We start from the raw sequence: 26,938 nt of genomic DNA on the forward strand, positions 1-26,938 counted from the left end.
GGCAAAGGAAGTCCTCTCCTCTCCGAACAGCATTAAGTTCAGGCAAGTGCCTCCTCCAAGCTCGCTCCGCTGGCTTGCCGGGATGTTTCCTGTCCAGTTCCCGTAAATGGGCTCCTCCGTGCATTTCCTAGAAGCTGGCCCTCCCGGGGCGGGGGGCGCGGGCGGGCGTGCCGGGGCCGCGCCATTGGCGGGCAGGGAGGTGTATCCCGCGCCCGGCTCGCGGTTGGCTGCGGCGGGGGCGGCGGCGCCGCCGGACATCGGCCGGAGGAGGGAGCGGGGCCGCACGGCCGTGCCTGCCGCCGCCCCGCTGCCCGAGGTAGGTACGGCGCTCCGGGCGCTCCGGGCGCCAGCGAGCGCTGCCCGCTGCCCTCCGCCCTCGCTCACACCGCTTCTCCCCCTGCCCGCCGCCTCTCTGCCTTTCCCTGACGCTCCCCAGGGATTTTTTCCCCTCCCGCGCGTCGCCCCTGCTTGCGGGAGGCCCCTCGCTGTGCAGCTTGGCACTGTCTTAGCCCCGGTGATGCTCGGGGTGGGGTCACCCGCTCCCAGCACGGGCCAGCAGGGACCGGCGCGGTGCGGCCCCGCGGTCACTCGACGTGTTGGGGAGGCCGGGAAGGGTTCCCGGCTCTGCGGGCTTGCAATGCTAAAGCTAGTTTCACTTTTACAAGGGGATATGGATATCTCTGTGGCTGAGCCTCAGCATACCCCGGGAGGCATGCAGACCAACTTCCAGCCTGCCAGAGGTCACCCGACTGTTTGCTCCCTGCCCGGGCGCCCACGATCCCAGTGCAGGGCAGTGCACTTCTGCTGGAAGGCGTCACTTCTCTCCTTGTGCAAGTCTTCTGTGAGAGGGAAATTAGCTTCACTGCAGGCTTGGGTATGAGGTGCAGTGTTTTAGTATGAACTGCTCTCATGGTTATATTTTAGAGTGCAGAGATAGTGACATAGTGTGACAAGGCTTCCTCTTTTCTGAGGGGCATCATCATGCTCTTTGAGAACCTTCTTACCATGCTGAAGAGAAGTGTCACAAAATACCTTCAACTTTGGTACAGTAACCTCTGCTGGTGGAAAAATGTAGCAATGGTAGGAAGACCACACTTGGAGCTATTGTAGATGACTGTGTGCTTCTGTCCTTGCCTTCCTTCATGCGCTAGTCCCTCTGTTTCAGCAAGCCTGGAGTTAAACAGGAGCTCTGAAGTCTTTAGGTGTATAGAGATATTACAAGTTTGAGGCATGAGGACAAACAGGATTTTCCAAGTGATTCAGATACAGTGATTCATGTATTTTCAGTTAAAATTGTGTTGGAAACAAAGTTCACATCTCTGAAGCTTATCTCTGAGATTCACATCTTTTAATTGCATAAGTAGCTGAAGGCCTTAGGCTCCTGGGTACTTGATGCTGGACCTGACAGTGTCCCTGCAGAAGGAAACAGTAGGCTTCACTGGGAGTGAAGAGGATGAGACAGAAAATAAAGGGGTTTTCCTCCGCAGGTCCTAGGAATCTGTCCAAGTGAAGCTTTTCCACTTTGCAGAAAATTTGTATTAGGGAGAAAACCTGTTGTTCCTGGCCACACATATGCTGACTGCTAGGCAGTAGTTAAGGTCTTGGCCTTATCTTCCATTTTTGGCCTGTGTAAGAATTAGCTGTGTAAAAATACTTAGTGTTGGGCTTTCTCTTTGAATCAACTGCTTGCCATATAGCCTGTATTCTGCTTTCTTTCTGTGTGTTTGTTACTTCTGACTGTTCTTGATGCAAGTTTTGATGGTCTTTGCATGTTTATGATGGCAAATGAATATAATTGGTAATTTTAAGTTTCCAGAATTCTTTTAAAGCCTTGTAGTTAAAAATTTGCTGAATAGGACACATTAAAAGCCTTCCTTTTCAGTAATCAAAACAACTAGTAAAATTGAAAATTTGTAAGGACACCTCATCAGATCAAGATGCAACAAAGTTAATGGAAATTGAATTCATGTCTCACAAAAGTAAGGTGCAACTAGAGTATGAAGTATCTGGATTGTGTTTTACAGCAGATGCTAAAGGAGACCAGAACTTTTGTACAAACATTGTCTGAATTGTACATGTACCTGTATTATTTTATTAATTTGTCTTTGCTGCCATCAGGCTTTACCATGCTCCGAGCCTTTAGTCACACAAATGGTAGGTGTGTGTTCCACCATGCTAAGTGTTGGCATCATCGTAAGTCTGTGCTGGCAATCAGGAGGGAAGATGTCAATGCATGGGAAAGAAGAGCACCTCTAGCACCAAAGCATGTTAAGGAATTGACAAAGATGGGATACAAGGTCTTGGTGCAGCCGTCAAACCGGAGAGCCATCCATGAAAGGGTAAGGTCCCATTTTGAGAGACAAAAGCAAAACCATAGTTCAGTTGTTAACCACAGTACATAGGAGAAATAATATTCAAAGGCTATTAATGAGAAAACATATTAAAAAATCCTCCCAGAAACATTCAATTTTGTTGCTAAATGAGGAGTCATTTGCTAGTGGAAAGGAAAAAGAACAGTTTGTTTAGCCTTTTAACGTAATGTTGGCACCATGGTGGATTTTTGGAGTTGTTTTTATTTCTTTCTTGTCCTGTCATCACTCTCCCTAGAAGTTCTAGGTTCTCTTGAAGTGGAAACTTGGGAATTCCTTTAACATTGTTGTTTTTGTCTTCTGTTTGTATGAAGGCAAGATCTCTAAAAACCACCTGTATTTCTTAAAAGAACAGGAAAGATGAATCTGGTGAATTCCACTCTTGCTTCAATCCCTTTTCTCATATGAAATGAAGAGAGATTTTTTTTTCTTTAATTCTGTGAGTTTCAGGACAGAGAGCTTTTACTGTTCTTGTAGCAGCAGTAATGCTGTGTTGTAAGATAACTGATAAAACAGGTAGAAATTGAAACAAAAATGGGGAATTAGTGATTACTTGCACATACCACCTTTTAATTAAGGCACAGTGCTTTTTTCATCAGAGCACAGATCATCCTATGTAAACATATTTCCTTAGAAATATTCTTCAGCTTGGATTTAGACTTATACAATTTTATAAAATCACATGTCATCAGTCTTCATATTTTTGAATTTTTCATATTTCTCTAAACGTATTTCCAAGTATTTGAACACCTTACAAAGGACTGTTCATTATTGCAATACTACAGGGTACTTTAAATTTAGTAAAATATCCTTTTTGTAGTCTGTAAATTTAAGATGAAGTATTTTACTAACACATAATTATAGTTTGGCCTCATATAATAGGATAATAGCATGGTAATTCAATTTAATACTTGATACCTCTTTATCGAAGAATTTTGTGAATGTATCACATGCAGTAACTTGTTTCTGCTTGGAAGAATTATTTAATTTTCCTCTATTCTAGTTGCTAATATGCTGAGATCTGAATGTGAAAAAACACAGAGAAATTTTCTTTGATTTTTCTATTTCATAGGAGTACGTCAAAGCAGGTGCCATTATTCAAGAAGATATTTCTGAGGCTTCTCTGATAATAGGTGTGAAGAGACCTCCGGAGGACAAATTAATCCCCAAAAAGAACTATGCCTTCTTCTCTCACACTATTAAAGCCCAAGAGGCAAACATGCCCCTTTTGGATGAGATTTTAAGACAGGTAAATTGTGTCATTTTGAAGGCCATTGTCAGTTAACATGGGGTGGAAACGGAATGCTTAAGTGTGATCAAAAGCTTGCTGCCTAGTATAGTTACTTCCAGCACACATACTTGTGGATGGATGATGAGGACAGTTTCCAGTACCCTTTCCTGAAACTGAGTATTTCTTGCTCAGAGGATCTTGTGTTTGCAGTGTTACTCTCTTCATGTGTGTAAGGCAGATGAATTGTGAGCATGGTGTGCTCAAGAAAGGCTCTTTCTCTCTGAGCATGAGGAGTTGTTGGAAAGTTACTAAGCTGGAGTGCATATTGGCCATTTTAGAGGAAGGCAGCCAGTTCACTCAGAAATGAGCAGCCTCTTGGCAGAGGATGTGAATAGGCCTGCAGCTGCTGGAGTGGCACGCTGGAGAGCTCTGTGCAAAGAGGGCATGGGCAGTGCAGTGAGTCTTCAAAACAAGAATTCAGTGCAACTGTTGTGGTTTTATACTTAACTCCTGTTACATTTGCCTATCTTATCTTACCCATCAGACTTTATCATGAAGAATGACAAAGGCGTGTGAAAAGGTAGCTCCTGGGAGAACAACGTGCCACAAACTGCATCCACTGAAAATGTTAATACTCAGTTTGCTGTGTATTTTCAGGAAATTCGACTGTTTGACTATGAAAAAATGGTTGATCATAAAGGAATGCGAGTTGTGGCCTTTGGAAAGTGGGCTGGTGTAGCAGGTATAGTGTATAAAGTAAAGGCAGGCTTGCAACAAGTGACTTCCTGTAATACTTCTGGTTGTCTGTGCTTCCTGAAAGTTGAGGCTTGCAATGTGTTTTTAACTGCATTTTTAATTATTGCTTTTAACAGCATTTTTCCATTCCAGTTTGTGCCTCCTACTTTCCTGAGATGGCATGTCAAACAGTCATGTGGATTCCTGACAAACCTAATATTTTTTGTTGTTGTCTTGAAGTCCTGTTTGTCCATTGAACTAATCTGGAGCAGACTAAAGATCAAGAGATCAACTGATTAGGCTTTTGATAAAAAAAAAGGGCTGCTGTCCATCCCGAGAGCTTGAACAACATCTGTTTGTCACTGTTATGCATTAAATCTCTTTTTTGTGAGGCGTGGCTCTAATTTCTTTCTACTGAGCTTCAATGCTGTTTCTTCAGGAGACTCTTCTATTTCCTTCTTTGGAATCTGGTAATGTGGATACACCTCATAAAAGGATATCTGAATGTTAAATACTGCTTAAATGCATAATGGGCCAAGAGCAAGTTTAAGGTCTGCTATTAAATTTCTCCTTCTCTGGTTTTATGTAGACTTTCTTTAGAAGTAAAGTATTAATATAAAAACATGGGAAAACATATCCGGGATGATTTGAGGCTTCAGTCTGTCTCTGCAGTTTCTAACTGTGCATATTTGTAGTTAAGACTGATGGTCCGATTATTTTTTTTTTTTTAACCACAGGAATGATCAACATTCTGCATGGGTTGGGTTTACGATTTTTAGCCCTGGGTCATCACACTCCTTTCATGGTAAGAGTATGTGTGTATGTATTTTTCTTTAGCTAAATAACCTTTTGGCATCTGCTAATTATCTGTATTTGAATATGGAAAATATCTTGATGGTTCTGTGCCTTTGATTTCAGCACATTGGGATGGCACATAACTACAGGAATAGCAGTCAGGCTGTGCAGGCAGTACGGGATGCCGGGTATGAAATTTCACTGGGACTGATGCCAAAGTCAGTGGGGCCCTTAACATTTGTGTTTACAGGCACTGGTAATGTTTCTAAGGTAAGAATTGTCTTCAAGATGAAATGCTATATTATTGTTAATAGAAATTCTTGGCATTTGATGTGTATCAGGTTAAATGGGTTGATGGGTTCATTTTGTTTGCTTGGACTTCACATTTTCCTTTGCCAGTAACTATTTTTAAGTACCATAAACTAAAATGTCTGAGATAGTGCCTGCCAAGGCTGACATGGTAACTTCTTATCATGAAACATGGATTAAATCTTACTGCTCCTGTCTCCTTTCCAACCTGCATGATTTCTGTCCCACTCTCTCCCCCCTCTTGATTCTGTGCTCACAAGGTATGTTGAATCATTTCATTAAAGCATGGGGGAAAGAATAATTTTTTCCAACACTTGCTGAGTTTTTATATCTGTATAGAATTGACTTGGCTTACAAGTAGTGGACCTCAGGGCTATTTTCTGTGGCACAGGGAAAAGACTTACCCCTGTTTTAGGCAGTTAAGGCTCCAGCTATAAAGTGAAATCATTGCCTGCATAAATATGTTCTTTCTAGCCAAAAGGATTGTGTGTCTGAAAAGCTTTTGGTTGTGATCACAGCTCATTGTGGAAGTAATCTTCTAGTTCTTGGCCTTTAGAACAGCCTGGTTGATGAGGAGTGGCTTCAGGGATCTTTCCTAAAGAGAAGCTGCTCAGAGTGGCAGCAAAACTCTCTGTTGTGGCTGAGTTGAGGCCTCCCAGCGCAGCCATTAGAAATAAGAACCAGGCATTGGATTGTGGTTTAGGCATTCTGCAGTAGTGGGGAATGATGTAAATTCCTTGCACATAATGCTCAGGCAGCTTAGTTTTGGGTAAGCAGGAGTATGTGTGAAACAGTGTGTACATCTCTGAAGATGTTCTCTGGCAGTGCTGTCAGATTGTTTGTGGCATTTTTATATTTGTTTTCAAACACCAAATGAGCAGTGTTACATTACATTTATGGTCTACTTATTCTAAATCCTACTTCATGGTTTTAGGGCGCTCAAGAAATGTTCAGTGCTCTCCCATGTGAGTTTGTGGAACCACATGAGTTAAAGGAAGTTTCCAGATCTGGAGGTATGCAGTGACAATAGTGATTGAAAATATTGGAACCCTTTTTGTCAAAGTATAAGAGCTAATTTTTTTTTTTTTAAACTTCAGACCTCAGGAAAGTTTATGGAACAGTGTTAAGTCGTCATCATCATCTTGTAAGGAAACATGATGGACTATATGATCCAGCAGACTATGATAAACATCCAGAAAATTACATTTCTCGCTTTCACATTGATGTGAGCATTTCTTCTGTTCTTTTATGAAAGGTTTTCCACAGAGTGTTTGTAGTCACTACACTTTTGCATATTCACTGAGAGGGCATTAACTTAAAATGCTAGACCAGGTGCTTTCAGCTTCTTAAAGTTCTAGGTGAGAACATCAGGCATCTGTAACTTTCTTTGCAGGTTGCACCCTACACAACTTGTTTAATTAATGGCATATACTGGGAACAGAATACTCCTCGCTTACTGAGTCGGCAGGACACTCAGAAGCTGCTGGTGCCAGTTAAATCTGCTGCTGCTGCAACGGATGGCTGTCCTGAATTACCACACAAGTAAGACTCCTCATTTCACTTGTAACAATTTTGCAGCACCATGATTAATGTGTAATGTTAGGCAGTTTTACCACAGTATCTAGTAAATGATTCTGTTTCTTTTACATTGTTCCTTCTTGCATGTTTTACGGTGCCCCATTGATTTTGCTCTTGTTGTTTTGTGCTTTGCAGTCTTGTTTTCAGTTTGTAGTTTTTGAAAACATCTCAGTACAAATGACTGATAGGAATCAGCTGTCTTTCTGCAGAGGTAGTTCTGCCACTGATCTTCATACAGAACCCAATACAAACAAAAGTGTGATATCTGGGAATGTACCTACAGCACCAGTATTGGTAGAAGTTTCTATGCCTGAGCAGAGTTTATGGGAAGGTTCTTCCTATGCTGTCATTTGGCTTGTACAAGTTCAATAACTGTTCCTTAGCACCTCTTATTTCTGCAGCAAGTAGTGGAAATGCTTCACAACCCTAAATAGTTTTAAGGATAGAATGTGGGGTGCAAATCAAGGGTTAGTCTCCTCTCAGCGTGGGTGGGAGCCACCCTTTCTCTAATAGCCCTGTCATAGATTTGAGGAAATATATCCTGGTGAGGAATTAAGTCTCTTCTCTGCTAGCTCTTGACACCTTTCTTTCTCTCACATGACAAATAAAGAATTGAAAAGTTAACCTTCAGTGGAGCCAGAGGTTGTGCATTAGGCTAATGAATGCTCCACCTGCGCCTGCTATCTCTGAACTGGTAGGAGGCAGCTACTTCTTCAGGCTTCCCTTTATGATGGGGAAGTTAGTTTCATGCAGGACTGACCAGGCACAGCTTGAGGGAATTGGTAGATGGAAAATGAACGGGAGGTATTAGCAGCACATGGCATGGAGAAAAAAGATCATGGGTGAATGGATTCTGTCAGTCTTTCTCTCCATGAAGCTGGATGCTGTTGATATGAATGTAAACCTAGCACCGGATTTCCATTGTATTTCTGGATACCATTGTTTGTGTTTTGTTGACTTCTAAATGGGTTGAGATGAAGGAGGCTACAAGTCGGATAGATCTTCTGGCATTTCTTTTATTTCCTGTTCACTTTTGTCCTTTTATACCTGTGTTTCTTAGTAATTTGTATAATGCTCTATTCCATGGTCTTTTTATTTTAATTGCTTTAGACTTCTGGCGATATGTGACATTTCAGCAGATACTGGAGGATCTATAGAATTTATGACTGAGTGTACAACAATTGACAACCCATTTTGTATGTATGATGCTGACCAGCATATTACTCATGACAGGTGGGAGAGCCCTTACTTTTTATTGTTTTCCATTGTAACTTTTAGAGTGAAACGTTACATTGAAAAAATCATGCATTTAAAACACTTCTGAAAGGTGCTACCTTTCAGGTACTAAGAAGTAGTTGAGAAAAGCTATTTTCTCTCTTTCAGTGTTGAAGGCTCAGGGATTCTGATGTGTTCCATTGACAATCTGCCAGCTCAGCTTCCTATAGAAGCAACAGAGTATTTTGGGGATATGCTTTTCCCTTATATTGAAGAGATGGTAAGGTCTTATGTATCTGACAAGAAGGTAAAAGGCTCAGAATTCGGTGTGCTTGTTTATTGCTTTTCTGGTCTCCTGTATAGATTCAAAAGGAATCTGCTGTAGAACATAACTGACTTTGTACTTCAAAACAAGAAAAAAGCTTTTGAAGTCTTGAGGCAATCCTTTGAAAAGGCAACATGTGAATGAGACATGAGTGACCTGGATGTCTTAGGGATTTGTCAAGAACACTTTCTGTAGGCAGGAAACAGCCTCTGGCAGGTAGTACATTGCTTCTGGACCCTGCAGTAGATGTATACGTCTGATTTTCTTGGGCACTCAACAATCCCTCACAGTCAGACTCCTGTTTGAATGCCTGTATTTTCCTAAAAGTCAAGTGATGCTGGTTGCGGCCAGAAGTATTTCAAATGTACAAGATATTGGCATTGTTGCATGCATTTAAATGTTACTTAAAATCTTAACATTTTACTTTGAAAAATATTTGGTAATAAAATGACCTGATTTGAAATAACTTGTCTCCACAGCTGTTATCAGAAGGCTCAGAACCTCTTGAAAAACAGAATTACTCACCTGTTGTTCGAGATGTAAGTTTTGCAGTTTGGCACTCTTATTGTCTTCCCCTGCTTTGAAACATACAGATACATAAAGCCCTCAAAATTTGTTTCATATGTTTCCAGGCAGTGATTGCATCCAATGGCGCACTGACACCTAAGTATCAATATATCCAGAAACTGAGAGAGAGCAGGTAATGTTGGTTCTTAAAGTTTATTTGGTTCAGGATTTAAAAAGTCACCTTGTCTGCATTCTGTCTCCCCTTTTGCATTCATTTATTGTTGTGTCTTGCTGGAATGCATCTATATTGCACTGTGTCTAAGTGTCTTCTAGCTTGATGATCTTATTTCTTTATTGCACATTGCCTAAATCATTAAAACATGTTACTAACTTATATTGAAGCTGAGAAAGTGGTCATTTTTCTCTTTCTTGCATTATGAAAACTGTTTTACCAGAGGCAGAAAACAGCCACGTGCTCGTATTACTCTGTTACTCCTTGCCCTTTTGAAATGGATGTAATATACAGTCATTTGAAAGGGATGGCTGAAAGCAAAGGCTCTTGAATATACCTTGAATCTAGTTACTTCTTTTATGGCTCAAGTACTGTGCTGGGTAGCACTGTTCTGTGACTGGATGTATTGGGGAGACTCTGAGACTCTCAGACTTTTTGTTATATTCATGTACCTACAGCTTCAGCTACCACTTCATCCACACCCTGTCACAGCAGTTATGTGCCAGTGGTAGACTTGAGCGAATTAAGTTAACAAAAGTACAAATAACTTTGAAATCCTTTCCCTTCCCCTTGCCCCTTACTATTAACAAACATCTATAGTTTACATATGAAAAATGCTAATTTCACAATAAGTGGGTTAATGTTCATGGTCAGTGACAGCTGCACTGTACATCATATAAAAACTTAAATTGTTCTGACCATAAGCACTGCATGGACTATGCACTAAAAGCATAGTGTGTTGACTTCAGCATCTCAAAGCCCTCCAATTTCCTTCGGGAACTTTGGGACTTCTGGTTATGAACTTGTGCGTGATGAACTATGGGTGCATTTTCCACACTAAATAATGCTTCTCAGAAGCTCCAGCTCATAGTGATTTTTGTTCTGCGCTCCTTGATAGACCCCCTTAAGAGGTCATCTCAATAAGAATTTTTTTTTTCCTCACACATTGCAATGATCTGATTTTTTTTTTTAGCTTCCTCCATAATCACTTGCATGGTCTTGTGTGAACTACCATGAGAATCTGGTGACTTCATTCCCAAAGGTGTTTTTGTGGGTAGATTTTTGATATTTCTGCAGATCTGTGTGTTGCATGTGATATTCATTTGTCCATTGGTGGTGTTCACTTAGCTGTCAGAAAAGCAGAACCTGCTATTAATACCCTCCTTTATTTTGCCAACTTCAGAGGTGATGCACATGAAAGCAGGTTTAACTGCTTAGGATGTGATGGTTTAGCTAGAGATGGTTTAGCTCTCGTTGAGAGCCCGTAGGAGTTATGTGGCTTGTTTTCTCTCTAACAAAGTACTGTGTGGTGTCCAGTTTAGTTTTGGAGGGTTCTATTTAGACTAATTGCCAATAGTTCTTCAAGTCTGTCAGTACTTCAGACATAGAACAGCCAGACTGTATGAGCTGAACTGTCTTGGGTGCCATTAGATTTACCAAACAAACTCATCTACATCTTTGCACCCTTACTGGCTTCTTGGCTGCTACTGCTTTCTCACCCACAGCTGCAAAGGCACATCACATTAACAATGTTATTGTTATTTGTATATAGATTAATGTAACTGAATTATTTAAACTCATTTATAAGGAATAGGCATAATCTGGAGCTGTGTAGATTCTGTTCCCATACTTTATGGGTCATTTGGCACCTCATGTTTTTGCCTGTCCTAGAGTAAACATGCAGTGTTTGATTCAAGTGTGACTTCATTCTAGACACTAGAAAAGTTTTTAATAAATGTTACAAATGGATTGCAAAATCCAGCTTGCTTTCATATAGGAATGTTCCCTTCATTAACACTCCCTACCTCTTCTGCTCCCTAAAGCATGGAGAGGAATTCTTCTCTTCCCCTGCCCATAAAGGTACAGCTATGGAAGGTGTTCTATTAGAATTGATAGGAGGAGGAGGAAAGTCCTTGGGGTTGCCATATGAAAGGATATGATGGTCTTAGAAGGCTTTCTGTGAGTGTATTAAATAATGATTTAATTTTTGAAAAAATCAGATCTGTAAAATTTTTATGAAAGCAAAAATTTCCAGTAATCTATAGTAATAATTTTGATTAGAGAGTTGATACATTGATACATACAATAGAGATTTAATGATCTGAAAAGAATGACTTTAAAAAAAGTCTCTGAAATAGGAGGGAAGGAGGATGGAACATCTGAAATTTTTGGGATTTAATTCAAACTTTACAGTACTGATACAGTAGGCTGGAATGTGCTTCAGACAGATGATACAGATGTATTTGGTATTGATTTAACTCTCTTCACTCAGAGTAGTCTTTCAGTGCTATTGTTTGAGCCCTTGTGCCCCTAAATGTACTCAGATACTTCCTGCCATGCTTTAGGTTGGGCAACAGTCTTCTTGTCTTGCTGTCAGGGATTGCCCTGGGAAGCTTCAACATCATCTATCACTGTTATGGCAATTTTTGAAATGAAAAAACACAACATTGGCTTTTGGATGCCATGAGAAGCCTCGAAAACATTTGAACCAAATATTATTTAGTAGACATATGTTTGGTCCTCTTCTAAGGTCAGCAGGTTTCAGCAGAGTGGACATCGTCAGCTAGAGGTCAGGATTCTTTATGAGACATAATCTGCGATGCTGGTATAAACTCTTAGTGGACAAAGGGGAAACGAGGACCTTGCTTATATGTTTATGAAGATTCCCATGAGACTGTATCTTTGAAAGTCCTATCTATTTATTGAAATTTATTTTCAGGGTATGGGATAAATAAAGCCAAACCTCATTCTCCATTAATTAGATTAAACAGTAGGGCAGTGAAAACAGCTTTCTTCAAAAATAAGAAGTGTTCTAAGAATTCTTTTTATTTGCTGTCCTGGGGTGACTTTATGATGTGTATACCATGTCGCTGCTCTGTGCCCATAAATTAACTTTGTGCCTTTCTATGCCTCTAAACTGAGCCTGAGAGGGGAAAGGAAAAACTGAGCAAAACTTTCTCAAAGCAGTTTGCAGCTTGTTCAAGGTCACACAGAGATAGCAGTTTCTGCCCAGCTGTGGCAGGGGAGGGAGGAAGCACCCGGCTTGCTGCTTTCCAGTCAGCTTTTGGCCAGTTGTTTCAGTTTCCTTTTCTCTGGAGAGAGACTGAAAGTTGAATTTTTCCTTCCCTGGGATTTTGGATTGTCTCCCTTTGCTACTGGACTGCTTTTCAACCTCAGAGCACATCAGGAGGACTTTCCACTGGGCACAGAGGGCCTGGCCCTGGGCCAAGCCCCAGCTCCAAGGAGACCAAAGGACGACTCTGACACTTTTTCCCAGGTTTTTTTCTCCACAGCAAGAGATTTTATTATTTAGCATTATTTTCCTTTCCCGTGTGTTTGTTAAATAAATAGTTTTATCTCCTTCACTTTCCTTCGAGGAAAATTTATTTTTTCCCCGAACCTGGTGGGGGAGGGGTGGTTGTGCCTTCTCTCAGAGGATATATTTCTAAATTTGGCCAAACTGGAACATTTGCTAAATAGTTTTTATCTATGTGGTCATCATATGTTAGAGTTTCACAATCCTGACTTTACAGCTTAATGCAAATTTAAGCTAAAAGGAAAAATAATTATAAACAACCAAAATGTGCATTCCTACTATAATTTATGCATTTCTGAGAGCATATTTAAACAACTGTTAAGTGCATTATTCTGGTTGGCAGAAAGAAATGCAGAATCTGATGTGAATGCATTTTATATTGAAAGTCAACAGAAGACCTACTTAAATTTATTTATGAGAGTAATAGTAGTTAGGTTGAAACACTCTGTGATGGTTTTGAAATCTGAGTCCTTGTCTGCAGTGTTGATTTCTTAGTTGGGCATTAACTTTTATTTGACTTTTATTGACTATCACATTCCTGTGAAGGACTAGTATGAACCTAGTGTAATTTACACAAAATATGCTTTCACCAGCATGATTTTTGTGTACTTTAGCAGTAACCTGTGATGGAAAGGGAGCAAGGCAGAGCCTGGAATCCCTTTCTGACAGCCTGACACGACATTGGTAGTCCTCAAGTGGTCAGGTTACAGTAATTTGGCCATTGGGAAAAATACAACTGAGGAAAGTTTTGATGAACAGCTAGAAGCAATTGGAGAAGCAGTGGGAGTGTCAATGGACTTGGTCGTGTTTATGTTACATGAAACAAACTAGAAATTATGCAGCAGAAGAACGGAAGCAGTGCTAGACAGTCCTGGATCAGATAGCTAGGAACTTGACTCTTGGTCTGAGTAGGGCTCTTGGTTTGTAGACCTACTAAAATAATACTTCTGTTAACCTTGGCTGCTTACAGTTTCCTTCTGTGTCATTTTAAATTTTGCCTGTAACACCTTCTAGGGAACAGGCTCAGGCACTGAAGATGGGTGATGAGAAGAGGGTTTTGTTGCTCGGATCTGGCTATGTTTCTGGGCCTGTGGTTGAATATCTCACTAGAGATTCCAACATTGACATCACAGTTGGTATGTAAGAATTTGTTTGTTTTAATTTCACTATTATGTCTGTGGCAAAACCTTTCTCATAAATAATAAATGGATGTGGCTCTGAGAACAGATAAAGAAAATCTTTGTTATTATGCACAGCAGAAAAGGATTTTGTAGCTTTGTGAGCATTTTGAATTTATACAATTGATTTGAAAAGGACATAGCCATGTTAAAAGTTAACTGTTTGCATGTGTAACCTGTAGGGAAATTAGAAGTATTTTTCCTTCTAACCTGCTTTGGGCTGGGGATTGGTTTTGTAGATAATCAGTCACTTTGTTGGTGTTTTGCTGTGTTTTCAGCCTCACACAACAAAGAGATGAAAATGTTTTTATAGACATCTGTATGAGTGAAGTAACAGCTGTTCTTATAACCAGTGTCATGGTAATAAAACTTCAGACCCTGATTCTTCCATAAGCACTAAATGCTTACTTGTTTATTCCTCTCTTTTGGTTTTATCTGTAGCATATTTCAGGCTGGGCATCTCAGTAATCCTTTTCTGTATCCTCTTAATGATGACTTTACCCTGATTCTGTGACTTCAGATTTAAAACTCAGGCTGTATTGCCTTATTGCCTGAAAGATACATTGTGGGAGGTGGTTTCCCTTAAAACTTACAGTTTTATTGTTGTTGATTGTTGTTGTTATTGCTTCGATTTTTTTTTTTTTTCCTTCATGCTACTTTCATACTTGGCTGCTTTTGCTACCCTTCATGGTGATAACCATAGTATTTTTAACCCCTGGAAAAAAGATTTACTATGAAGAAGAGGGGAAATCTAGGAAAGCTGCACCCTTGTAAGCGCTGCCTGAAGTAGTGAAGAGGGAAGGATTACAACAATATGCAGTGCCCATCCCCTCATTACTACAGAGGTTGTCTCCACTCCCTGCAGTGCAGTGGCAGGAAGGGAAACCAGGTGAACTGGAAGATCTATTTTGCCAAGCACTGAGCAAACATTGCCTCTTATCTGAGTAGCTTAAAAACATGCAGTTTCTACAGCACACACACACAAATAGCACGGAAGGAAAGAGACATGAAGATATTACTTGTTTAGTATTTGACAGCAGGCAAGTAGGTGTAGAAAACACAAAACACAGTGCCATGCTTGGTTTCCTACTTTTAGGCTACATCACTTTAAATCCAAATGATGAAAATTTAAATTGGGAAACCTTAATGCAATCAACTTTTTTTAGTTTGAATTTGTAGATGATTTTGCCTAGCCCCTTTCCCTCAATACACTTTGATTAGTAGGGTATAATCACCCTCTGGTAATGTTTATTTCCCACTGACTGTGGAAAGGCCATAGGGAAATAAGGCCCTAACTTAGAGGCACAGATGCTTTTAATTCTCCATAAGCTTGTGCCCCACCTGCTGCCTTCTTCGACCATTCCTTTTTCCTGGCTGTGTTCTCTGGTTTGTGCTGGCAGCATGGTGAGCTGGGAAAGGAAATTAGTCAGATGTAGCAAATACTGGTTGTATTACTGTGGTTCTCTTTTTCAGTTCTGCTTTCCTTATAATGGTAAGTGCAGATGGCTTTTAATTCCCCAGAAGCCTGTGCCCCACCTGCTGTCTTCTTTGGCCACTCCTTTTTTGTTCTCTTTGGCTTGTGCTGGCAGCATGGTGAGCTGGGACAGGAAACCAGTCAGAGGTGGCAAATACTGGTTGTGTTCTCATGGGTCTTTTTCAGTCCTGTTTTCTTTACAAGGGTAGTGAAGTGAAGGCAGGCAGAGACTGGGTTTATCCCTTTTAGTTATAATATCATATTTGAGATTGGTAGGACTAAGCCATAGGTAAATATTAAAACTAGTCTGTTTGAATCTGGAACTTTTGCACTTGACCTAAGCTAAAGCTTAATGTTTCTATCATTGTCATGTTAAAAATGGTGGTAGATGTGAATTGATTTTGCTTTAGACTATTAAGCTGTTCTTGACTGTAAATAGGAATTCTGTTAAAGTGTACTGAAACAGAGATTTATCTATGAATGCATAGCTATGTGGAATGAGGGATTGAGTAAGTTTTTTTGAACACGTTTGTTTACTAAATGCCTGATTTTTTTCTCAGCTGTTAGTGAAGAAACACATGCGTGCAACTGTTTCTCTTTGGGAAATATAGCACAATTATACATGGGTGTGCTTTGGACTTGGCTTCATCTTTAAGTAACAGTTTATTGTTTTACTTTTAAAACAGTATCTGTCATGAAGGAACAACTTGAACAACTGACAAAAAAGTACAGAAATATTACTCCAGTTCATATGGATGTCCTTAAGAATGAGGAAGAGCTGTCCTCTTTGGTGAAGAAACACAACCTTGTGATCAGGTCAGAATTCTGTGTAAAACATGATAAGCTTGACACTGAACGGTGCCATAAATCAAATCCCTCCTGATGGGAGAGAATTTTCTAAAAGTCCTTGCAAGGAGTTTCAAAGATAAACCAAGACTTTTCCTGGAGTTTCAATGCTGCTGGATAGTTGTTTATTAAGTCTTATCAGAGGAACAGAGCCACTAGAGTGACCCAGGTACAGCACAGAGCACAGAAAGCAGGAGAGAAGTCTCTAATTATCAAGATTTACACAGTCTTTTAAAGATAATTTAACCAACGATTACTAAAAACGTACATTATTTTCACTTTCCTACCAATTATCCAGTAACAGGGTCAGGAACTGCGGAGTTCTCTATCCAGTCATTCCAAACTGCTTTTACTGCAGAACATGGAGTAGTAGAAGAAGGAGAAGAAGGTTTAGAGAACAACAACAATCCTCCATTTTGATACTTTTTACTATTATCTATTTACTACAAAGAGAAGCCCAAAACCTCTAAATTTTTCACCGTGTGACAATCTTACATAGTAGTCTATCACCTAATTCACACCACTGTATTTTCTAGTTCCTGTCTGATCGTTGGTAATTTTTTCCAAGGTTGGAGGTTAAAACAGTGTTGTTCAGGGGGGTAAGAACCCTTAAAAACAGGCAGAGAAATATTCTCGGCACTCTGGGTTCCTACAAGGCTCAACCCTAAATCATGCTTCTTCTTTCTCCTAGTTGATTACATGGTAACTTTTTTTCTAATGGCCAAGAAGTGGGGTCATATTTGTACATGTAAGTAGTTGTAACTGGCTGCTGCCTTCTCATGTAGTGGGGCATCAGAACTTTAAAAGGGATTTTGATTTCTTCAGAAGTCTTTACCAGTTAAATGGACTCCCTTGTTAGTATGAAGGGTCAGTTGCATCCACAAACATATGTGACCCTGGGGTCAAATTTGCATGTTCACAAGAGGAGGCAAAATTCTGACATCTTGGTATTTTCTCCTGAATATCCCGTTAAGAAAGAACTCATTCCAGATATTGATACAGGGAAGGAGCTTCATAGTCTTTGCCATTTTGTTTCTTTTGCCACGGCTATCATGAATGTTGTTTCCGTTCCAGGTAGAGCATGCTTTTCACAAAGTGCTTCACCAAGATCTTTGTAATGCAAGCTTTCTCAAGGATGGTTTTGCAGTTTTGCATCTTCTAGACCTCTAGCATACTTGTTTAGATGTCTTTGGAAAGAGGTCAGTGGTTTGTGGTTTACAGAGAAGTGTGACAAAAGATGCTGTCTCAAGAATGACTCCCCTATTGTTCAGTGCCCTTTTCTGAGTGCATACAACAATGCTGTCCCGATAGGGTAGTGTTTCACTTTCATAGGTATGAAACTGCTCAGGGCAAGGCAGGTATGACTGTGTTTTTGAGCTATTACTTGAGCTCTTTTGTAGGCATTCAACAAACATTTGAGCATCTTCCCAGTGACAGGATAAGTAACTGGTCGTATTTTGATGTTGCATGATTCTCCTTCATTTGTAGTTTGCTGCCTTATTCAGCACATCCTTTTGTTGCTAAGAAATGTATTGACAACAAAGTGAACTTGGTAACAGCCAGCTACTTAACACCAGCCATGAAAGAACTTCAGGAGAGGTAGGTGTGAAAGTAGCATCTCCCTGGTGTTGCTTCCTTCTTTAGTGCATTATCTGAATATTTTTCAGTCTGTTACACCTGCAACACTTATTGTGAATTACTGCTGTCTGCATTCCTTCTGCTTCCCTTTCTGTGATGGAGGACCAAGTAACTTTCCCAAAGGTGCATGTGGCAGAGTGGAGGAATGAGTGCATACCTGGTGAGACTAATGCTCTAAATAATGCAATGTATTTTTCTGCCTGTATCCAACTACCTGATGTAAATGTGCCTTTTCCTTTTCCCTCAGACCTGTTGTTTGATCTGGGCTGATTTCAAGCTGATTTCAAGTTGGGCTGTCCTACTCTACCAGCAAGCTTGTTTGTCATCCTGTGCCTTTCCCTAATAAAAACTTACTCTTGGCTTGTTGGATCTACAGTAATCTCCTCCTTCATGCTCTTCTTTTGGATATGCCCACTGTATTATTTTCAGATAACAACTCTAACTACTCTAATGTTTCTGTTGTTGTACTTGTTATATGCTTGGAAGTTGTTTTGAGCATGGAGCTTCATCTAGGTGCTCCTCTCAGTCACAGTACTGGAAAATCTGAAGTGCATTCAAGTGAAGTGAGAATTGTACATGCTGTGTCATTACAAAAGATAAAACAGAAAAAGCTAGACAGGTAGAGAACCAGTGTTGCAGAAAGTGAGGGATATTTGGGGGCCTCTCCTACCATTCTTACTGAGGTAATTTTTTCTCAGGAAGAAAGAAATTTTGCAAGGGCACTTCTCATTTGTCAAAAGACAAACTGATTTTGAAAATAAAATAAATTTGTGGTGATAAGTGAATTTCTCTGGTACTGTAGGCAACTATTAGGAAAAAAAACCTCCAAATACTTGTAATTTGGGAAGTAGACCTTTTAATCTCTCTTCCTTGTAGGAGCTCTTTAGGGCAATTATGACTAGCTCTGTGCTGCCCTCTGCATTACTACCTTCCTGCTTTATAATGCTGTCCAGGAGATTGTGGGATATGGAGTATCTGGTAGAAATTTTGTTTTCCACCAACATCTAGGTGTTGCAGAGAAATAAGAGAAACAAAGGTTAAAGGCTATTAGTCTGTTGTCACTGTCCAGGTTTTAACATCTGCTTCTGTTTCTTTTTTTCCCACAAGCTGCGGGCAGAGCCCAGAATTTACTGTGTTGGGGAAGGTTCACTGGGCCCTTGTTGGGCAGATTTACAGAATAAAAGGCCAGTAATAGTGGATATTCTGATGGCTCTGTATTTCTGTTGTTTTTAGTGTAGAAGCTGCTGGTATTACAGTGGTCAGTGAAATGGGTTTGGATCCTGGTCTTGACCACATGTTGGCAATGGAATGTATTGACAAGGCGAAGGAAGTTGGTGCTACGGTAAGGTTAGCTGGTAGTGTGTAGTTCTGCCAAGATTATATTAGTAAAGTTGTTCTTTTAACACCATGCAGGTACTGAGCACATCACTGATGTATAACAGACTCTGGACATCTTACTTTTTCTGATGCATTGAGTTTCATAGCTACTAATTCACTTGGTGAGCCAACTAAGATGGCCTTGCCCCAGTGTATGTTTGGTTTTCTTTCCTTTACAGGCAGTGCCTGTAGTTTTCCTCTCCCCCCTGTAGTTTCTTCTGATCTGGCCCCCATTATCTTGGGGATAATGTCAACAGAAATTTTCAGAACTGATGGGGGTTCTGCAGGGTAGATCTGTATGCATCCTGATCTGTCTTCTCTTCACTGTTTCTTTCCTGTGGATGAATCGAACAGGTTATATCATACACTTCTTTCTGCGGTGGCCTACCAGCTCCAGAGCACTCTGACAATCCTCTGAGATACAAGTTCAGCTGGAGTCCACAAGGAGTGTTGCTGAATACAGTTCAGCCTGCTACGTATTTAAAAGATGGAGAGGTGAAGTAACGTGAACATTTTCATTTAAAACCGGACAAAAAGGTGGTATTTGGCTAAGGAAGGAATCGGGACTTGTAAGATGCTGTGTTTACTTTCAAGCCAGTGGCAGTCAGTTGCCTAAGCCAGCTGCATAAATCACTTAGTCCTATGTTTGGAGCATGATGATGCCTGGTCGCTGCCACATTAATTCTTACTATGTGGAAACTGATTGTCAGGAAGGAATTTGTTCTAATGGCTAAAGCACTGGATTGGAGTTGATTTTTCTGGGTTTAGTTTCCATTCCTTGGGTGCTGCTTTTGCCACTTGATTGCCCTGTCTTTGGCCCTGTGAAACAAAGGTGAGAGTGCTTTCCTATCTAGTTGTGTTCATAACCCAAATTGCTTCATTTTGTACTTGCACAGTGCATAGCAGAACCCTTGATTCCTTTTTCTTTTGGTGAAATGTGTAATACCAGTAACCCACTGAGTGGGTTTTATGAAATGCTTTTTGGTGTATTTTATACAAGCTCTGTTTTGCTGTTTGTCATTAGGCTTAACCTCATAAATGTCACTGCTTCTGTTTTATGGAAACTTTGTAATTGATTTGTGCAAGGCTATTGCAAGCCACTATCACGTTTCTTCTTTCCTATCTATTTCCACTCTAACTTGCTCAGAGTAGTTACTGCAATTATCAAGGAGACTGCCTTGTATAACCACTGTAAAGTTTAGGTAATTACCTAAAACTCTTTGATCTCCAAAAACTTAGAAATCTTTTGAAATGTAATCTTCCAAAATATTTTGTCATGACATTTTGGTGCTCTACTGTTCTTATGGAAGTAAGAAAGGAGAAATTCTGGAATTTTACATTGGACCATTATTTAAAAAGCAGCAAAGTATAAGTTTCAGATGAAAAGTATTCTTGGAAAATGTTAAAATATTTCTTACTTAATTCTGAGCTGGATCAGCCATTGCTATGAAAAACTAGAGCATGCATATGAATGATTTATTATGAGAAGACTAGGTGAGCTGGTCAGTAAATTTTGCAATTTTTCCTCCTTGCCGTTAAATACTTATGTCTTTGACCATTGTGTAGGATTCTTTCACACAATGTCTTGCCTTTCGGCATTTCTGCAGGCTTCACTGCTTTAGTATTTCTTCTATAAGTAAACCTCTTCCCCTTGCTTAAAAATCAGAAAATGAGTTTGTATTGATGCTGCATAGCAGATCTGGGCTTTAGCTGCTTGAACGAAGCAGGGTTCAAGGCTGTGGCTGGGAGTGATAATAGAACTAGTCACCCATTTTTTTGTTTTCCTTCGGTGGTGAATTCTCTCTGTGCTTTGCAGCCTCAAGTAAAGATACACATGGGCAGTAATGTTATATCTGTGTAATATCACTTGATTTATTTTAATTTTTAAAAGAATGAACAAACACCCATTGTTCTGTTTTTATTTTCCTTCTCTCCCATATATAAAAACCCAAATGAAACCTAAACAAGGTAATAAATTATTTGACAAAAATGCAGGGAGCTCATGGGCAGAATCTCGCTTTACACTGGTGGAGTTTGGGGCATGCTCCAAAATGCCATTAATGTAAGTGAAATGGGAACCTGCCACTTTAATATAAGTGCAACAGGAATTAACAGTGTTTGTGAGAAGAACATGGCTTGTTTTAGACCTTTGCTTAATAATGGCTGACACAATGCATGCTCTTCCTGCACACATATGATTAAATGGCTTGGGCAACTGCTTTATTTAGATTGGGTCTTTATTTGCACTTGCAAGACCAAACATGTTTTTCCTGGTTTTGAGCATACTTTATCTTTTCTGTTCTGAAATAAGTTGAATAAGACTGCACCAAAATAATATTTGCTGTTCTTTCACAAACTTTAGATTATCAATATTCCACCTGGAGGAGCGTTACTGGATTCTGTTACTCCAATGGACTTTTTCCCAGGGTTAAACCTTGAAGGTTTTCCTAACAGAGACAGCACAAAATATGCTGAGCCATATGGTATTCAGACAGCTCGCACTTTACTGAGGGGCACCTTAAGATACAAAGTAAGTTCTTGGTGTTATCATTAGTAATTATTGTTTTCATCAAGAGATGAATGTTGTAAAGTTCAAGAAAACTGTGTATTTAAATCTCAGCCCTTTATGGCTCTGCACTTGCTATTTATGAGGTCCCCGTTATCCCAGCTGAGAGATAACAGAAAGCACTTATCTAATTCTTTTTAAATGTAGCTTTACTTGCTGTATTTAACAGGTTTTTGTTGCAAAATGGAAAAAGACTTTTATTTGTTTTTAGACAGTTGGCCAGTTGTCATGCATAGTCTGTGTTCTTTTTATTCTGGCTCTGTACCTGGTGTCAGATCAATAGAGGATTTTTAAAAATGAAATAATTCCATTTTCTTATATTCCCGTGAAAAACATAATGTAAAAATTTTACAGAAAATTATTATTTTCCATCAATCTGTGGACGTTTCTCATTAAGTAACCAGAAATCTTTAATTTGAGAAGCTTTATAATTTTGGTCAGCTAAGTAAAATGTTAAGAGATAAATGTGTTTTCCTTCTAACTGATCAACTCTTTTCCTTTCGTTAGGTGTACAAAGCAGAATCAAAACAAAACATTTTTTCTTTCAGATTTTCTTTTATTTTTTCAGTCAATATACATTAAGGAGTAATAAACCTAAAACCATATTGAAGGCTTGAAAAAGCTTTTATGGATGTTGTATTATGTCTGTTAAGGTTTATGTCAGGGTTTAAGTTATTGTTATTTATCCATAACTTGAGGAAGTGTATGTCCTTTTTGTCTTAATTCCTCTGTTGCAATACAACAGAATTTTTTCTCTATTTCTGGGAGGGAGGGAGGCTTGCTTAGATGAAAACATGGAAGAAGATGGAAGGCCAGATGGGGGGAAAAGGGTTATAATCTGTAATAGCTCTCTTTTTGTCAGTCTAGATACAATCTCTTTTTCAGAATGTAGAAACATGTGGGAGGCGTCTATCTCATAATGAAATCTTAATATGACAATATCTATTCTTCCATTTGATGCCTGGTAAAACTTTCTTGTTTTGTATGTGTTAACACAAGGAACTGCAAAAGGTCAGGGTGACAAGCCAAGGGGTTGTCAGTGTGCTGCAAGAATGCTGTTTCTGTGGTTAGTGCTGTTTTCTTAACCCCCAAAGCAGGGCCAGCACTTTGGGCTGGGGTGATGTTGGTAGGGTTGTTGGGAAGGGTTTGCCACGCCAGCACAGAGTGCTGAGCAGGGCAGAAGTTAGTGTTGGCCCTTTGCACATGCTGCTGTGCTGCAGACCAGAAAGCAATCTGTTCACTGAGGAGGCAGTCATCTCCTGAAAGTGCCTTTTTGGAGATTAAGTTTAGATAGCTAATGGAGTCAGTTTAAAAAGAGGTATCACCCAGAAGAATCTCACTGCAAGGCCATCTGAGCTGATAACCTAGTGCTGGTGGAAGTGACTCCTAATTTAATTAGTCTTCTTTCAGGTGCTTTATTTCCTCCATTCTGCTTTTTAATGTTTCTAGTCACTTTGCATGTAAGTGCTCTCAGGTATCCAGCAGCTGTGTGGGAATGTTAATGGGATACAAACCAAAGTAAGCAGAAATCAGTTGAGACTTCTTTTGTTGTGCAGCCTAATGCAAGCTTTGCAGTTATTTTAAATACCATTTTACCGCTGTTTGTCTGTCTGATATTCCTGAAGATGAGAATCAAACACCCAGGATTCTTATCTTTAAAATCAGCCAATGTGATGTCCACACAATCCCAGTGGTGTGAAACTGGTGAGCAGAGTTCTGCCTTGTGCTGTCTGTATTCAGTAGTTCGTTTATGGGCCAGCTGGCTGATACAACTCTGTCTGTAGTGATGGGCTGGGGTGTCAACTACTGCTGGCCAGCTGAGCCCTTTGATCTCAGGAACCAATGGTACTTGCCATGGAAGTATTGATAAGAGAATAAGCCATTAAAAAAGATTGAAAAGTAGTGAAGGGGTGGAGAGGGGCTGGGGAAGACACCACTCTGTGGCACCTCACTGGCATCAGGTTATTGTGGCTGACTTCCCAAGAGAATAAGACTTAACACTGCCATGGTTGTGTCTATCACTACATTCAAACCAAGGAGAAATACCTCAGTTTCAAGTGATTATTATATCTAATGGTGTTATTCTTTTATTTCAGGGATACTCCAGAACTATGGGAGGCTTTGTAAAACTAGGGTTAATTAACCCAGATCCTTATCCTTTACTAAGGTCAACTACACCACCTCTAACCTGGGTGAGTTACTCTATACTCTGCCTTCTTTCCTCTGTTTTATTGATGGTTTTCTTATTGCTAGACTTGGCTGTACTTAGCAATGGGAATCTTGTATTGCATCCTGATCTTTGATTTTTTCCCCCTGGAAATTAGGAAAGTTTTCTTCAGCAGGGTTGTAATAAGGTGCTGGAACAGGTTCCCTGATAGATTCTGGAGTGTTTGTCACTGGACGTTTTCAGGACTCAGCTAGACAAAGCCATGGCCATATTTTTATGAATTTTCTTATGTTTTTTGTTAGTCACAGTCAACTCAGTGTCTGAGTTTGCAGTGTCCATATTGCTACTGGCTCATGATCTTCAGTGTAAAAGTTTTTTTTTTTTTAGGGCATCAAGAAGTAAGAGATTGTGCATATTAAAATCTTTTTTTCTATTAAAATTCTGTACAAGCATTTTTTTGGTCTTCTATTATGTTGCTTTTCTGTCTTGATTTTGTGTGCCTCAATTTATATTTATCTCAGCCAAGGCATGACTGGTGTTACATTTGACAATCAACATTTTGGTTGTCTCTGTGGACAAACAGGGAATTTCATATTTCAGTATGGGGTGAACAGAGCTGCACTGACAAATGACTTATTACTTGTCAGGTCTGTTTCTCTGTCTTCTGAGAAAATTTTCTTCCCTTTTGCAAACACAAAAGGGAAGAAAGAGAAAATAACTGTTTATTACTCAGATGAGCAAAACTCAGATCTGTCTTCATATTTGTGCTTTTTTAAGCATTTATCTGGAGAAAACCAGCAGGCTTGTGCTGTGTGATGGTCTTTGAACAACACAGTATTTTTCTGATGATGTCATTATTTCCAGTTAAGAATGTCATGAGTGTTCTCAGAGCCAAGAAGGTAGAAGGTGAAGAGGGCACAGTCTTTCTTGTCTCTGACTAACATACAGTATTGGGAAGGTGAGCAAACTCCAGGAGATTTTGGGCTGCCATATGGGAATTACTTTCTTTTTTTTTTTTTTTTTTTTTTTTTTGAGATTATTTTGGTCTACTTTCAATTTTAGGGTTGATATTTTCAAGTTTTCTTTGTAAAGATGGCTGGAATTTCCAGTTCTTCAAGCCTATGATAAGAATACAGTGTTAGGTAATCTGTAGAAATAGCTATAAATGTATCATTCTCACAGCAAAGATTTTGTTAGTGATGTTTTTACATCTTGGTATTTTCCCTTTATTAACTCTACCAGGAAAGTAGAAGATATGGGCTAACCTGAGCTCCAAATGGACTCTGGAGTTCTTGCTTGTTTCATATCTTGCTTGTAGTTCTCTTTATTATCCACCTTGCTGTGAATGAAGCAAGAAATAATTAGCATCTAGGTAGCACAAAATGGCCTTCACATATGCACAAATATAGTGAGAAAGCTCTTTGGTAATACTCCCAGGATTGCCAGAGTCTTGTTCATCTCATCAGTCTGTTTTCTTCCTTCTGAAAGGGACATTCTCCGTTTGTAAACCAACTGAAAGATATCCTATCTCTTAAGTTTTTGACTCAGTCAGTCTCCAGGTGGCTTCTCTTTCATCCTAACATTCTCCTAGTGTCCCTTGTTTATGCAAGTTTCTATGTTCTTTCTTTGCTGCCAGAGGAAGGGATAAAACTAAAATGTAGGGGGAAGCAGCTGAGGGGTGGGGTACAAAGTCTTTTAGGAAAAGATGAGCCCTATTTTCACCTGCTGTGATTAAAATTCTCAAACTTTCTCACTTTCCCTGTACACATAACCTGTCTTCTCTGAAGTCCTGAATTTTAACAGATCTTAGTGGAGCAGCTGGTTCTTAACAACCTTGAATGAGATGGAGTGGGAAGAGATGTCAGGCCTTCATGAACCTTTTTTTTTTAACACAGAAAGAACTCATGTGCAAACTGGTTGGAATTAAGTCACCTGCTGAGCACCATGTTCTTAAAGAAGCTGTATTTAGCAAACTGGAAAAGGACAAAAATCAGCTGGAAGCAGTGGAATGGTAAAATGTTCCAATGATTTTTAAAGTTAAAAAAAGAAGAAATGTTTGCAATTCCAGCCATTTTGGTTCATGTTGAGACTGTTAAACTGGTATGCTGAACAAGTGGAAATTAAAAAACTATGATGAAACTGTTGATAGGCAATGATATAAGACATTCTCATTTCTTCTGCCAGGTTAGGTTTATTGGGAGATGAACCGGTTCCAGCAGCAGATTCCATTGTAGGGGCTCTTGCAAAGCACATGGAGACGAAGCTGCCCTTTGGTATGTGTTCTTTTTCATGGGTTTGAATGGAACAAGGCAATATCTTTTATAAGCCTTAATTGGATTTGTTTGCTCACCTTCATTAATAAACCTTCATGATACATTTTTTAATGTATTGTGATGTCCCCTACTTCCCCAATTTATCCTTTTCTTTCCCTGTTACACTTTTAGTTTGATCCTAGTATTTTGTGCTCCTTAATAGTCCTTGCCTTCAGTCACTTCCATGACATCCATGCTGTGAATGTGTAGTGCCTGGCTCCTCAGGAACCTTGTCTTGATGTGGCTGAAATACAAGTAACGAATAGTTTGTGTGCTTTTCTCTTAGGCACTGGAGAGAGAGATATGATTGTTATGAGAAGTGAAATAGGTCTCAGGCATCCTTCTGGTCATTTGGAAGACAAATTTATTGATCTGGTTGTCTATGGGGATAACAAAGGATATTCTGCAATGGCTAAAACAGTAGGATACCCCGCGGCTATTGCTGCTAAAATGGTTCTAGATGGTAAGTGGCTATTCCAACTTCAGTAACTGTATTTCAATCCTCTGTATCTTCCTGCCTCTAGAAAGTAAATATGTAGTGTTTCTGAAGTATATTTATGTATATTTTTAAAAATTTGTCAGACTCTGACTGTCTTCTTTACAGGAATTTTTAATCTGCATGTTTGGATGTTCAGATGTTCAATGACAACTCTTAATTTACTGCTTAATCCACAAAGATTTTAAAGTCATTTAATATTAAATGTTACACTAGTGTAGAGGAAACCTTTAGCGTGATAAATTATAATTGATTATGCTACAGTGAACCTA

At 39.6% G+C, this 26,938-nt stretch overlaps 1 protein-coding gene across 2 annotated transcripts in view; it reads left to right on the forward strand.

Moving 5' to 3' along the window:
* Positions 1-238: 238 nt before the first annotated feature.
* Positions 239-26,938, forward strand: part of AASS (aminoadipate-semialdehyde synthase) — a 30,436-nt gene continuing 3,736 nt past the window's right edge. Inside the window, exons 1-23 of one of the 2 annotated variants that reach the window (XM_068996485.1) lie at positions 239-316; positions 2,119-2,339; positions 3,442-3,618; positions 4,258-4,342; positions 5,073-5,140; positions 5,254-5,400; positions 6,374-6,452; positions 6,537-6,664; positions 6,833-6,981; positions 8,128-8,250; positions 8,401-8,512; positions 9,037-9,096; positions 9,190-9,257; positions 13,627-13,748; positions 15,951-16,080; positions 17,599-17,709; positions 18,982-19,090; positions 19,480-19,620; positions 21,488-21,655; positions 23,788-23,883; positions 25,754-25,869; positions 26,043-26,131; positions 26,457-26,633. In XM_068996485.1, coding sequence (XP_068852586.1) covers positions 2,127-2,339; positions 3,442-3,618; positions 4,258-4,342; positions 5,073-5,140; positions 5,254-5,400; positions 6,374-6,452; positions 6,537-6,664; positions 6,833-6,981; positions 8,128-8,250; positions 8,401-8,512; positions 9,037-9,096; positions 9,190-9,257; positions 13,627-13,748; positions 15,951-16,080; positions 17,599-17,709; positions 18,982-19,090; positions 19,480-19,620; positions 21,488-21,655; positions 23,788-23,883; positions 25,754-25,869; positions 26,043-26,131; positions 26,457-26,633 — 2,668 coding nt within the window. In that variant the 5' untranslated portion in view covers positions 239-316; positions 2,119-2,126. Of the gene's footprint in view, positions 317-665; positions 2,340-3,441; positions 3,619-4,257; positions 4,343-5,072; positions 5,141-5,253; positions 5,401-6,373; positions 6,453-6,536; positions 6,665-6,832; positions 6,982-8,127; positions 8,251-8,400; positions 8,513-9,036; positions 9,097-9,189; positions 9,258-13,626; positions 13,749-15,950; positions 16,081-17,598; positions 17,710-18,981; positions 19,091-19,479; positions 19,621-21,487; positions 21,656-23,787; positions 23,884-25,753; positions 25,870-26,042; positions 26,132-26,456; positions 26,634-26,938 lie in introns of those variants that run through there. The other variant, XM_068996476.1, reaches the window with a different exon arrangement.

Source organism: Aphelocoma coerulescens, chromosome 1A (genome assembly GCF_041296385.1).
Source record: "Aphelocoma coerulescens isolate FSJ_1873_10779 chromosome 1A, UR_Acoe_1.0, whole genome shotgun sequence".
Lineage (NCBI taxonomy): Eukaryota > Metazoa > Chordata > Aves > Passeriformes > Corvidae > Aphelocoma > Aphelocoma coerulescens.